Source organism: Lupinus angustifolius, chromosome LG11, assembly GCF_001865875.1.
Source record: "Lupinus angustifolius cultivar Tanjil chromosome LG11, LupAngTanjil_v1.0, whole genome shotgun sequence".
Taxonomy (NCBI): Eukaryota; Viridiplantae; Streptophyta; class Magnoliopsida; order Fabales; family Fabaceae; genus Lupinus; species Lupinus angustifolius.
In genome coordinates this window covers 8,836,156-8,848,788 of record NC_032019.1, presented here as the reverse complement: position 1 = coordinate 8,848,788, position 12,633 = coordinate 8,836,156, and the positions used below count along the sequence as shown (strand labels likewise).

The 12,633-nt window shown below is 31.7% G+C and overlaps 1 protein-coding gene and 1 pseudogene across 1 annotated transcript; one reads left to right on the top strand and one right to left on the bottom strand.

Annotated features, from left to right (window-relative positions):
* On the top strand, positions 2,333-3,804 carry LOC109360852 (chlorophyll a-b binding protein CP24 10B, chloroplastic-like). Its single transcript, XM_019606012.1, has 2 exons — positions 2,333-2,623; positions 3,136-3,804. Exons 1-2 carry the CDS (start codon positions 2,403-2,405, stop codon positions 3,683-3,685), a joined length of 771 nt encoding a protein of 256 aa, XP_019461557.1. The 5' UTR covers positions 2,333-2,402; the 3' UTR covers positions 3,686-3,804.
* Positions 3,906-8,107, bottom strand: LOC109360853 (annotated as a pseudogene).

Genomic DNA, 12,633 nt, shown 5'->3' with positions numbered 1-12,633 from the left:
AATTCATCAGGGAACACTTCTGTTGTCGTACAAATTGTGTCACTGCATGTACCATTAACTATGGTTAGTCAGAAAAATAATTAATTATTAATTTTTTAATTTAAAAATATTGTTTCAATCAATCATAAATTATGGTACATGCAGTGGCACAATTTTATGGGATAGTAAATGTGTACCCAATTCTTCATGTCCTTACTTTTAACTTATGAGGAAAAAAGGTATGCATTATACACTAAAAGTTTTAGATATTGTCAATCTATTATTTCTCATTCATTTTTAATTATTATTAACACTTCAAAAAATAATACATGTGAATAGTGATTGATGTATTGTTTGTCTATAAATCTTTAAACTGGTAAGTCATAGATATTACACTCTTAATTTTTACTGTTTTATATTTGATTATATGTCAATCAAAAGGGTAGAGTATGGTATACAATATAAAGCATTTTGGTCATAGCATATATCTTGCACCACATTTGTTATCCCACTTTTTGTACAATTTCATGTATCATTACTTCTAATTGGTTGAATAAATATTTAAGTTAAAATTACAATTGTTAAATATTTTTTTCTGGTCAATCATATCTCCTTATACATAGAGTAACACAAAGGAGCGGATAGTACATGTGGACCCGCATATACCTAAGAAGGTGAAAACCATATAAGTTTCTTTCTCCATTTCTATTTTGAATTTAAGCATAAAAATACCCTAAAATTTCTCTAATTGTTGGCAAAAGTTAGAAGATCAAAGTCTTGGATAAACCCAAAAGACAAAGAAAGGCAGGGGGAATCAGCATGTGGTTAAAGCTAGCTTGTGGTTTTTTTACTTTAAGATTTATTAGCTATTTTTCTTCTTAAATATTGCCAATTACAAAATTATTATCTTTAACTTCATTAAATTGGTTTTGGTCCCAATAATTGATTTAGTTGGTAGAAATTTATAACATGAAAGTATGAGCAGCAAATACCCAATTTCCTCCTTAACCTGCCGGTCAAAACTTTGTCTCAAACAAAACACGGGTAAATTTACAGTGTAGTTTGACCAATTAATTATTGGAGTGGTGTAACTTTTTTATAATTACCAAAGTAGTATATTTTTTGGTAAATCGGCTATCACATAGCCATTTTACTTTTTATTTTTCTCTTGGTCCCACCAAAATCGGCAACTCTGGTGGAATTTATTTTTTTTTTAATATTTGTTTTAGAAATCGTCACTACGAAAGGAGTTTTTCTTTGTATTTTAATATATTAGTGTAAATCAGCAATGGTGTTGGAGGTTTATTTTTTTATATTTTTTAATATATATGTGTAAATCGACAATAGAGTAGGAGTTTTATTTACTTGTTATTTTTAAATATTCTTACTTTGTTAAATGTATATGGCTATTTTAAGGGACATTGTTAGTGATTTTAATGATGAAGAAGACATTAAAATATGCAGTGACGAGGAGGAGGTCAAATTCGATGTTGGTTCATCTTGTCGAATAACATATAGTACTCCATCATCATTTTTTCGTAACACAAATTCTGAAACTGGTCGTGATTTTGGTCATACCAACTAGTTTAATGAAAAATAGTAATAATGATTTGTTTGTTGGGATACAATTTGAATCTAAAAAAACCATAATAAACCAGTTATTGGGAGGATAGTTACCAGTTATTGGGAGGATAGTTACCTGTTATTGGGAGGATAGTTAAAAAATAAAAAAATAAACCTCCACCACCATTGCCGATTTACACTAATATATTAAAATACAATGAAAAAAAGCAAATATTAAAAAAAATAAACTCTACCACTGTTGCCGATCTTGGTGGGACCAAGAGAAAAATAAAAAGTAAAACGGCTATGTGATAACCGATTTACCAAAAAATATACTACTTTGATAATTACAAAAAAGTTACACTACTCCGGTAATTAATTGGTCAAACCACACTAACTAAGTAAATTTGCCAAAAACATGAGTGTAATAGTTATATACTGTAATAAAGATTTATACATAATCAATATATTATTAACCATTTATTTGTATTATTTTTTGAAGATTAAACGATGATTGAAAATAAATGTTACATAATAGACTGACAATGTATAAAACTCTTATACCGTAATTGATCAAAAAATGAAAAACAACATAAGAATTGATATAATTACCCAAATAACAATATATAGTGAGATGGTGGTCCACATGATTGGATACACCATGTGATGAGAGTAGAGATCCATTTCTCATTGGTCCAAACTCTATCATTGTGGAACTTCAGATTTCATCAACAGATTTCATTGTCCTATTGGCCTTCCACTCCAATATAACCACCACAAGTGTGCATTTGCAAATAAAACTTCAAACCAGCTTCAGTTTTCTCACTTTCTCTGCAAGACTTTAGAGAGTGAAAATAGATATGGCAGCTGCAACATCTGGTGCTGTGTTAAATGGGTTAGGATCTTCCTTTTTATGTGGAGGAAAGAGGAGCCAAACTCTGATAGGAGCTAGTAGTGGAAGCAAAGCTATTAGTCCTAGAAAACTTATTGTGGCTGCTGTTGCTGCTGCACCAAAGAAGTCATGGATCCCTGCTGTAAAAGGTGGTGGGAATTTCACTGACCCTGAATGGCTTGATGGCTCGTAAGTCCATCTATCTATCTAATCAGTTTATCTATTTTTCTTTCTTATTAGGGGCATTTACTAGTGCTTATAGAGAGTTTGGACTTGACAACTTATGAAAATTGTTTATTCAACGCTATTATAAGCTTCTTTAATTTGTTTCATAAACATGTTTTAGCATACTGTATATGTACTTAACTAAGGTGTGTGCACCATTAGTCTCTTACCCAACAACTTAAGCTTTCGGGATAATTGGTCCGGGAATGTAGCCTTTAAGATCAATTTTGGTCAGGGATAATTGGGTCTGTAATGATAAGGTTGTTTAGCTTGTGATCTGTTGGTTATGGTTCAAATTTTGTAACTAGCATATTCACTTGCAAGTTTAAGGCTATGTGTATCTACGCTCCTCAGGCCCTATTACTTGAAAGCCTCGTGCATTAAGTAATCCTTTTTTATGTTTACCCAAGGGCTTAAGTTTTTGCATTGGTTTCATGACAGTGAGATGAATTCTTAGTTTAATGTTGCAATTGCAGGCTACCAGGTGACTTCGGTTTTGACCCACTAGGGCTAGGCAAGGACCCATCATTCCTCAAATGGTACAGAGAAGCTGAGCTCATTCATGGGAGGTGGGCAATGGCTGCAGTTCTAGGCATCTTTGTTGGCCAAGCATGGAGTGGTGTTCCATGGTTTGAGGCTGGAGCTGACCCTAATGCAATTGCTCCATTCTCCTTTGGTACTCTTCTAGGGACCCAATTGATTCTCATGGGGTGGGTTGAGAGCAAGAGATGGGTGGACTTTTTCAACCCAGATTCACAGTCAGTGGAATGGGCCACTCCATGGTCAAAAACTGCTGAGAACTTTGCCAATGCCACTGGGGAACAAGGCTACCCTGGGGGCAAATTCTTTGACCCTTTGGGCCTTGCTGGCACAATCAAGGATGGAGTTTACATAGCAGATACAGAGAAGCTAGAAAGACTTAAATTGGCTGAGATTAAGCATGCTAGGATTGCTATGTTAGCTATGCTGATTTTCTATTTTGAGGCTGGACAAGGGAAAACACCCCTTGGTGTTCTTGGCTTGTAAACAAACTAATTATGTAGATAGTTGAGTTGAGTGGCTAGGCACTTGCACATGAATCTTTGTCATACAGAGCCACATTTCCTCCATGAAAAAACTTCAAATTCTATGTTCTAATTTTTTATGCATTCATCTTCTGTCAGTATTATAAATTTAGTGCAAGCATCTCATAGTGCAGGATGGGTAAAGAAAATGTAAATATATCGTGGAATATGCCATATATAAAAGCTTTGCAATAAATACAAGGTCAAATGTTCAATATCTTCATCCATAAAAGAAGAAAAAAAATCAAGGATTAAACAATCAAAAGCATGCTAAGAAGAAAAAAAGAAATGTACCAAAATCAACTCTATTCTTGGTGAAGGGACTTATCTAATTATTGGCTCCCAGATCCAGTAGCCATCAAAAACTCACCTTCACATACAACTTCACCTCCAACATATGCCTTCCCTTCCATCTTTGCTATTCCAAACCGCTTTTGCAGTTTAATAAGTGTCATTCTCATGACTAAGGTGTCTCCTGCAATCGCTGGCTTCCGAAATCGCACTTTGTCTATTCCAGCAAAGAAGAAATTCTCACAAGAACCACCCACTTCAGGTTGCAACATAACCAACCCACCAACTTGTGCCATTGCCTGCATCAAAAAACTTGAAATTCATCACCACTTATAAAGAAGATTACAACAGAAATTCTAGAACATTTTTTACTTTTCTTTCTTATTGGACGGGTATTATAAATGAGCTTTCATGTCTACTGATGTTTTTCCTTCATTTAAATGGCACAAGTTAAAAAATCTAAATTAGTGAGCTCAAGTAGATACAGTGATCAACAATCTTATATTATTCTGATTTCCCCCCTCGAGTTGGTCTCATTGTGTAGTTCAAAAGTCTAAAAATGTAAAAAATGCATCCATTTAGCAAAATTTTATTTCCATTTTTGTTGAATAAACAGGAAATTGTTTTGATTTTACTATTTCACAAGCTTTTCAATAACTGATGACCATGATTCTTTGCATTATAATAGGCTAAACACTAAAGAGTAATATTAAAATTATATTTTTTTTATCATAGAATTCGGGAGTTGGAGGTTAAAGAAGCTTTGAAAAGGATAGAGAATGACAAACCGGAAAGGTCAGAGGAGAGCAGGGCATTAGCTGGCTCAAAAAGTTGTTTAATGAGATTATGAGGTCTAAGAAGATGTTGGACGAGTGGAGGAGAATCATTTTAATCCCTATTTATAAAAACATATGAGATATGCAAAATTGTGCGAACTATAGGAGGTTAAGCTCATTTGCCATACAATAAAGCTATGAGAGAGATAATTGAGTGGATGTTGAGATAATAGACACTTATCACTAAAAACTAATTTGGCTTTGTGTCATAGAGGTCGATCAGGAGGCTATATAGTTGCTACGACGATTGATTAGGAGATACTGAGAGACCAAAGGAACTTGCATATGGTTTTCATTAATTTGAAGAAAGCATAGATAAGATGTCTAGAGAGGTATTGTGAAAAGCTCTAGAGAATAGAAGAGTCTGGACTACCTATATTTAAGCAATAAATAATATGTGATGGGGTCAAGACCGAAGTAGGAACTGAAGATGGGGCCTCAAAAGAATTTCCTATTGTTATAGGACTACACCAAAGACCAACATTGAGTTCCTACCTGTTTGCATTGGTCTTGGACATGCTTGCCAATCATATACAAGAACCAATGTCACAAAAATACATGTTTGTTGTGGATGATGTTGTCCTAGTTGTATATATAGGAGAGGAATTAAATGAGAAGCTAGAAATGCTGAAACAAGCTTTAGAAGCACATGATTTTTGTATAAGTTGAAGTAAGACGAAGTATATGGAGTGCAAGTTTAACAAGAAGCGTGCAAACCCTACTATAGAGATAAAGTTTGGAGATCATACCATATCACAAGTGACTAGATTTAAGTGTCTTTGGTCAATCATACAACATGACGGGAAAGTTGTAGGATATATAAACCATAAGATTCAAGCAGAGTGGATGAAATGGCGGAGTGCTTCAAGTGTCATATATGATAGAAATTTGTCACTCAAACTTTAAGAAAACCCGCATTATAAGTAAAAATTACCACACATCTATAAGGCCTGCAATGTTATATGAGACTGAATGTTGAATGGTAAAATGTCAACAAGAAAATAAACTCAATTTAACAAAGATGAGAATGTTGGGTTATGTGAATAGACACAATGGATAAGATAGGATTATGAATGAATGCATTAGGGAGAAAGTACGAGTAACTCCTACTGTAGAAAAGATAGTAAAGTCTTGTCTAAAGTGATTTGGGCATATGCCCCGGTAAGAAGAGTAGATCAAATAGAAATTAGTTTAATTTTTAGATGTAGAGCGAGTCTAAGAAAAACTACAGGCAAAACAATTAGGAAAGGTTTTGAAATTAATGTTTTGTCAATGGACATGATTTATGATAGAGCATTGTGATATTATTTAATCATGTAGCCAACTCCACCTAATAGTTTTTATGGATGAGCATCAAGGCATGAGATGAGTTTGTGAATGTCATACATGTGTAACTATTCAACTCCAACATAAGAAATGCTGCAGAGGAATTGTTTTGTGTTTCACAGGTAAATACAAAGACTTATGCCTGAGTTGGTGGTCATACTCATTCATGATGTTGGGTGGCAAAGCATGAGCTTGCTACATGTCCCAGAATATAGCACTAAGCTTGTATAAGGAAATAGTCTACTTTACTGCTAGCATGAGAAAAAGTATGTTAAAATGTTCAAAACCATCTAGAGGAACTTCTTTAACTTTATCCTAAACATTTACTTTTCTGACAGAATGTTAACCACCTCTTAGCTACTACTAGTTGGACTGCTATAATTGACAAATCACTTGATATTCTCCAAAATTTCAATACTAGCAAACCCATCAGCATTTCATCGATTTAAGAGATACTTTATATTTCTAATAACCAAGTTGATCCAGATGAACTACTACTAAGAGCTTGTGTCCAACCTATAAACATTAGAGACCCCATCCATTATCACTTCCTTTAAAAAAGTATACAACTACATTAAAGGACCTTATAGTAAAATGAAATTCAAGCAGTAGATATTTTATTGAATTAGAGGAATGCATAGAATTGTATCTCGCGACCCGATTTTCGGCTGAATACCGGCTCTGTGACTGATATTTACAGAAAACTGCCATAAAATGAAGAAGAGATATGAAAGGGAAGCCTGAGGATAGTGTTTATCTCAACCATGAGAACACCAGGCATGATTGGCCTTTCTGGAAAATGTCCAGGAAAGAAGTTGTCATTTATTGTTACATTCTTTATGGCCACTGCAGAAACTCCAGGATTGTATTCAATAACTCTATCCACTAGAAGAAAGGGAAACCTGAACCACAGCACAGAAGCACTTTTACTTGAAAAAACACTTTTTTTTAGAAAGATAAAATCACTGCTCACATTTATAAGTTTGTCTGGCTGGGATCTACTAAAAAAGCTTAACTAGAAACATAAAAAACTATTCAGCTTGTAAAAGAACTCAGCTTCTTCCAAAATAATTCAGCTAAAAACGTTCCTGAGAATCACTTTTTAAATGGCACAAAACAAAGGAAAAAAACACATTGCATGTGCATTTAAGGTGTAATTGGAAGAGCTTATAAATAGCTTATGACAACAGATTATGACAATAATCTTATGAAAATAGCTTATGACTTTTCTATAAGCTCTTTTTAGCTAATCTCATTAAGCTCATCATAGAAGCTAATGAAAATAGGCTTTTTTCAGCTTCTTTCAAAAAAAGCTTACTAAATAAGCAATCAACTAAAGTGTTTACTCAAAAGCACCCTAATAGAAAAAAAACAACTCAGATAATTCAGCAGTTACCTGTGTGGCAGAATTTCACGAATCTGATTGAATCCAATGCTGTTGGAAATGCAGGATAATCTGCAGCACGTGTTTTAAATTGCGGTTGCGGGTCACATCAATGTGAATCGGTATCACACCGCAATTGCGTCAATCACCCCAACCGCAATTTGATACGCTGGCAGCAACAATAACAATAGCAAAACAACGAATAATAAACCACATTTTGTTAAAAATAAAAATGGGAGGTGAGATCAGAATCTGAAATCATAAGAGGAAAACAAAAACGCATACTTAATTCAATTGGGGTGTCTTGTTTTGAAGGATTTGAATGATGTGAAGAACAAAACGTTATGAACCGTGTTGTGCAATTAATCTTCCTGAAGTGGGTAGAAAGAGGGTGAGATGTTGAGATGGGAAATGTGAAAGATGAGATTTTGGGAAGAGAAGAATTAGATAATGCCGGAGAAGTGGAAGAGAGGAAGGTGTTGGAGAAAGCATAGGATGCCATTGTCAATGTTGAATAGCTTCGCAGTTCACACTAAACTCTTCCAACTTCTAATTCTATTGTATGTGATGCATTCCGTACATTTATGCGAAAATTAAATTTAAAAAACTTAATAAGTTATTATTATTATTTAAGAGTTTAATATTTACTTTTTTTTGGTAATATTTTTATATGTATATCATTTACATTTATCGGGTGTTGAGATTAGGGAGATGCTAAAATAACAATGTAGATAACTCAATTTTTAAATAGGAAGGAAGGGAGATAGATGGGAATATGATTTTTATCTACTCTTCTTTTCTTCTTGGTAAATAGTATAAAAAGGACAATATGATATGTTGTTGTAATTTTAAGTTGGGTGAGTCAAAGTGATAACTTTTTTATCATATGAGCTTAGATTAACAAAAATACTAAAACTACCTACATGCATGTACAATGATAACTTTGGGATGAGACAAGTACCATGAATTGATGATACTGATCATGTGGATATCCACATCCTTATAAATATTTTTAATAATATTATATATTATTTAGAGGTGACAATTGGATGAGTTTGGATGAATTTGGATTTGGATTGTAATAGATGGATAGAAAACTATCCATATAAATTCATTACATCACATTTTTAAATTATCCAATTCATTCATATCTAATGGATTGCAATCCATCCATTCTATCCATGTATCCATTTTAATGGATTGGATGGATGAATATCCAACCCACTTTTTTTAATTTTAATAAAGCAATTTGAAGGAAAAAATTCTTTTGAAAATTATTATTTAATAAAGCATTTTTAAATAACATTTTTAAAAAGTGTTTTTTAAAAAAATAACTTTTAAAAAGTGATTTTTTTTTAAAAAAACACTTTATAAAAAATAATTTTCTTAAAAAACACTTTTAAAAAGTGTTTTTTTATAAGCACTTTTAAAAATGTGATTTTGTGAATTTTTTATAAGCACTTTTATTGGCAAAAATCTCTAGTGCAATATAATTGGTAGAAGTGTAAAAGTTCGGTTCGATTTTTGACGCAATTTAGTGACCGAATCGAACACACGGATATGGTTTGGTTCTACTCGATTAACCACAAATTTTATTTAGGAACCGAATCGATCATTATTGGTTCGGTTTTGCGGTTTTTCAACTTTTTAAAAAAAATCCTTTAAGAAATAGTTGAACAAAATTTGCAAAGTATAGAGTCAACTAAATAAATACTAAACACATCAATAATAAAAGTATTTAATACTCTTTCTAGTAAAACAATAATAATTCAACATCTCAACGCACTACAAACTTGAAATTTTAGTCCACAAAATCTTCGACAATGTCCAACAAAATTTAAGAATGACAAACTTGGTATCAATTCTTTAGTCCAAGAGTAACACCTAATACTCCACATCATTAGTAATATCCTCAAGTTCTTTCTTTATTTTATTTTAGTTCCTTAATTTATTTATTTAATTAATTTCATCAGTAATGTAGACTAGTTTTTTAGTTTTATTTCTATCTTCTTAATGGATAATAGAGATAATAGATATTTAGGTTTGTTTACTAAATTATTTTTTATTTTTTTCCTCTTATTTATAGTCAATATGTATTAATAATCATAAATTCTTAATCATATTTTATCTCCTAACTTTAAAGTTTAACCATCCAAATATAAAATAAAATTATTTTTTAATATGTGGTTCGGTTCAATTCTAACGGTTCCAAAATTTACAAAACCGTGAACCGAATCGAACTTAAATGGTTCCAAATAAAAAAAAAAACTGAACTGAACCGTGGAGTCGAACCAAACCCCATTTTATGGTTCAGTTTCATTGGTTTCATGGTTTAAACCGGAACCGCTTACACCCCTAATAATTAGGACTTCCACAAGTTGTATGCAACATTCCATCATCCTGAAATATTTTATTTTGTTAATATATTATCACATTAGTCAATAACCAAAATGATATATTTATACTTTGCAATAAGATGTTGAGGTAAAACACTAAGGCCGAAATCGTGTATACTTTTTTATAATCACTTTTTCAAATCACAATTGCAATTTTCAACTTTTGTAATGTGTGGGGATTATGCTTAGAAAGGTGAGAGAAATTTTTTATATTAATATTGAATTAATTGGAAAAACATGTTTTTATTTTTATATATTTGGATGGATTGGGTATCCATCCAAATGGATATACTCACGGATATCCATTGGATATAATGGATGGATTTGAATCCATCCATTATCAACATTATCCATTGGATTTTATCCAGTTAAATCTATTGGTTCTAACGAATGAATTTGGGTAGATTTTGGATTATGGATAATTTTGCCACCCTAATATTATTACTTCAATATCATCAATAGAAAACGAAATAGTAGAAAAATAGCAAACACATACCTCCTATTGTTTTCTTCTTTGTCTTCTTCTCTCTTTAGGAGTGATTCACTTTTTGTTTCTTGGGTTTTATTTTTCTCTTCTTAAATAACCTATTTATTTTCTTATATTATGTGATGCCCCATGCCAGCATGAGTTCCCTGTGGAAATCAACCTGCCACATCAACAATCGATGTGTAGCTTAACCTGTGTGGAATAGAAGGATGAATGTAATATTCATTTTGATATTTCAAAGATTTACATGAAAAACAAAAAGAAAAACTTTGAAAGGATAAGTTGGTAGTGAATAAATGTTTGTGGTATGAAAATCTTAGTCAATGTATTAAATATAGTAGTGACAGGTCTTACACATACCAACAAAATTTGTCATAAAACAAAGGCATATGATGAATACTGGTGAGGTTCAGGACTGCAAAATGCAGATTGGTCCCTCTCCAAAATCTGAGGAACAACTAACTCCTTCATATATGAAGAAATATATTCAAGTTATAACCCATAGGTCACTAAAATGTATGCATGCCCTCACAAGATAATATTGGTTAATTGAGGGCACTGTATGTATGTATGTTGTTTTCAACCAAGGTTCCCTAGTGTCTAGTACTCTAGTATACATTATGGGATCTGATTCATATTACACTTTACAGCATATATACAAGGTATCATAGAGGATCTAGCTACAGCTAGTTTTAATTCATCCAGGGTATAAATACAAGGAAAAACACTGCTATATATTATTCTGGTCTTGTTGTGCGCCTTTTATTTTCTCTGTTTTTTGTATTTATTGTGCTCAATACAGAAATATTGTTTATTTCATGAGTCAAAGAAAAAAAAACAAGGAAATAAATAAAGGACAGTTGGCACCCCATCTCACATAGACATTAGACCTTCTTTGGGTGGAGGAAATAGCAAATGAATTACCATTAAAAAAATAATATGTCCTCCTATAATTGAGATTCTTTTAGGTACTAGATAGATCTATTGATACGTGGTAAGAAAAAAATCAAAAGGTTTAGATCTTTATTGATTTATAAATTGAATAATATAAAAAAATAAAAACTCATATTTCTTCCACATAATCCAGTATTAAAGAAGAACTCAATACATAAAAAAAATAACATGTATCATTCATATTTTATTTTTATTTACTATGATTGATTCACTTTTTAGTAGATAAAGATATTTGATAGGAGGATAACCATCACTCTACTCATTAACGGCCATGTCTCATTATGCGTTGTTTTATTAATGACTGTGAATCAAGACACACAAGGAAGAGAATTGATCCATACTATAATTAAATTAAAAAATGTTCAAATTTTAGTCTCAAAAAGTCAATTTTGTTTATAAAGTTGTCACATAAAATGCGAATTCTCAAATTCAAATGCATATGAATATGTTATCCCCTTAAAAGAGAAAGAAAGAAAAATAATTGTATATGAAATTAAAATTTCATTTCTAAACCCAAATTTATTTCTCTTTTTTCTATTTATCTTAATTGCATCATAGATATTCACCTTTTAGTTTGATGTTAATAAATATGGGGTTAGGATCTTCTCCATGATACTGATATGACATTTTTATCCTTTAAATATAATGATAGAACACTTTTACTCTTAGATGTAAATGTAAAATTAACAATTTGTCTCTCCATTAATAGATATGATTCTTTTCTATATCTTTGATATGATCATGGGTGAAGCACGTCCGCTAGTGAACTCAAGTAAAAGTGTAAGTGAGAAAAACTATTTGTAAAATATTTGAGTTCTATTTGTTAAATGCTTGATAAGCTAAGGTTTGTAGAATAAACTTCACGTAATAGAAATGAACATGTTATGCTGGAAGAGTGGATACACTAAAGAAGATAGGATTGTAAATGAATGTATAAGGGCTAAAGTTAGATTAATTGTTATTATAGAAAAGATGGTACAAACAATCTTGGATGGTTTGGATACGTGTGGAATAAATTATTAGAATCATCAATAAATAAAATATATTAAATGGTGGTTGGTCCAATTTTAGACGAAGAAGAATACCAAGAAAAATCATATATATATATATATATGCAAGATAATTATCAAGGATTTGTAACAAGTTTTATAATGATTTTCTATATTCTTTAATCAAACATATATGATCCGCCCTTATGAAAAACTTTAATTTTTTTTGTCGTGGATAAATCAACAA

Excerpts from the sequence above, each read along its gene's own strand:
- LOC109360852 (XM_019606012.1), top strand. The coding sequence starts at position 2,403 with ATGGCAGCTGCAACATCTGGTGCTGTGTTAAATGGGTTAGGATCTTCC. Across the intron at positions 2,624-3,135 it reads CCTGAATGGCTTGATGGCTC|GCTACCAGGTGACTTCGGTT; the intron begins GTAAGTCCATCT and ends TTGCAATTGCAG.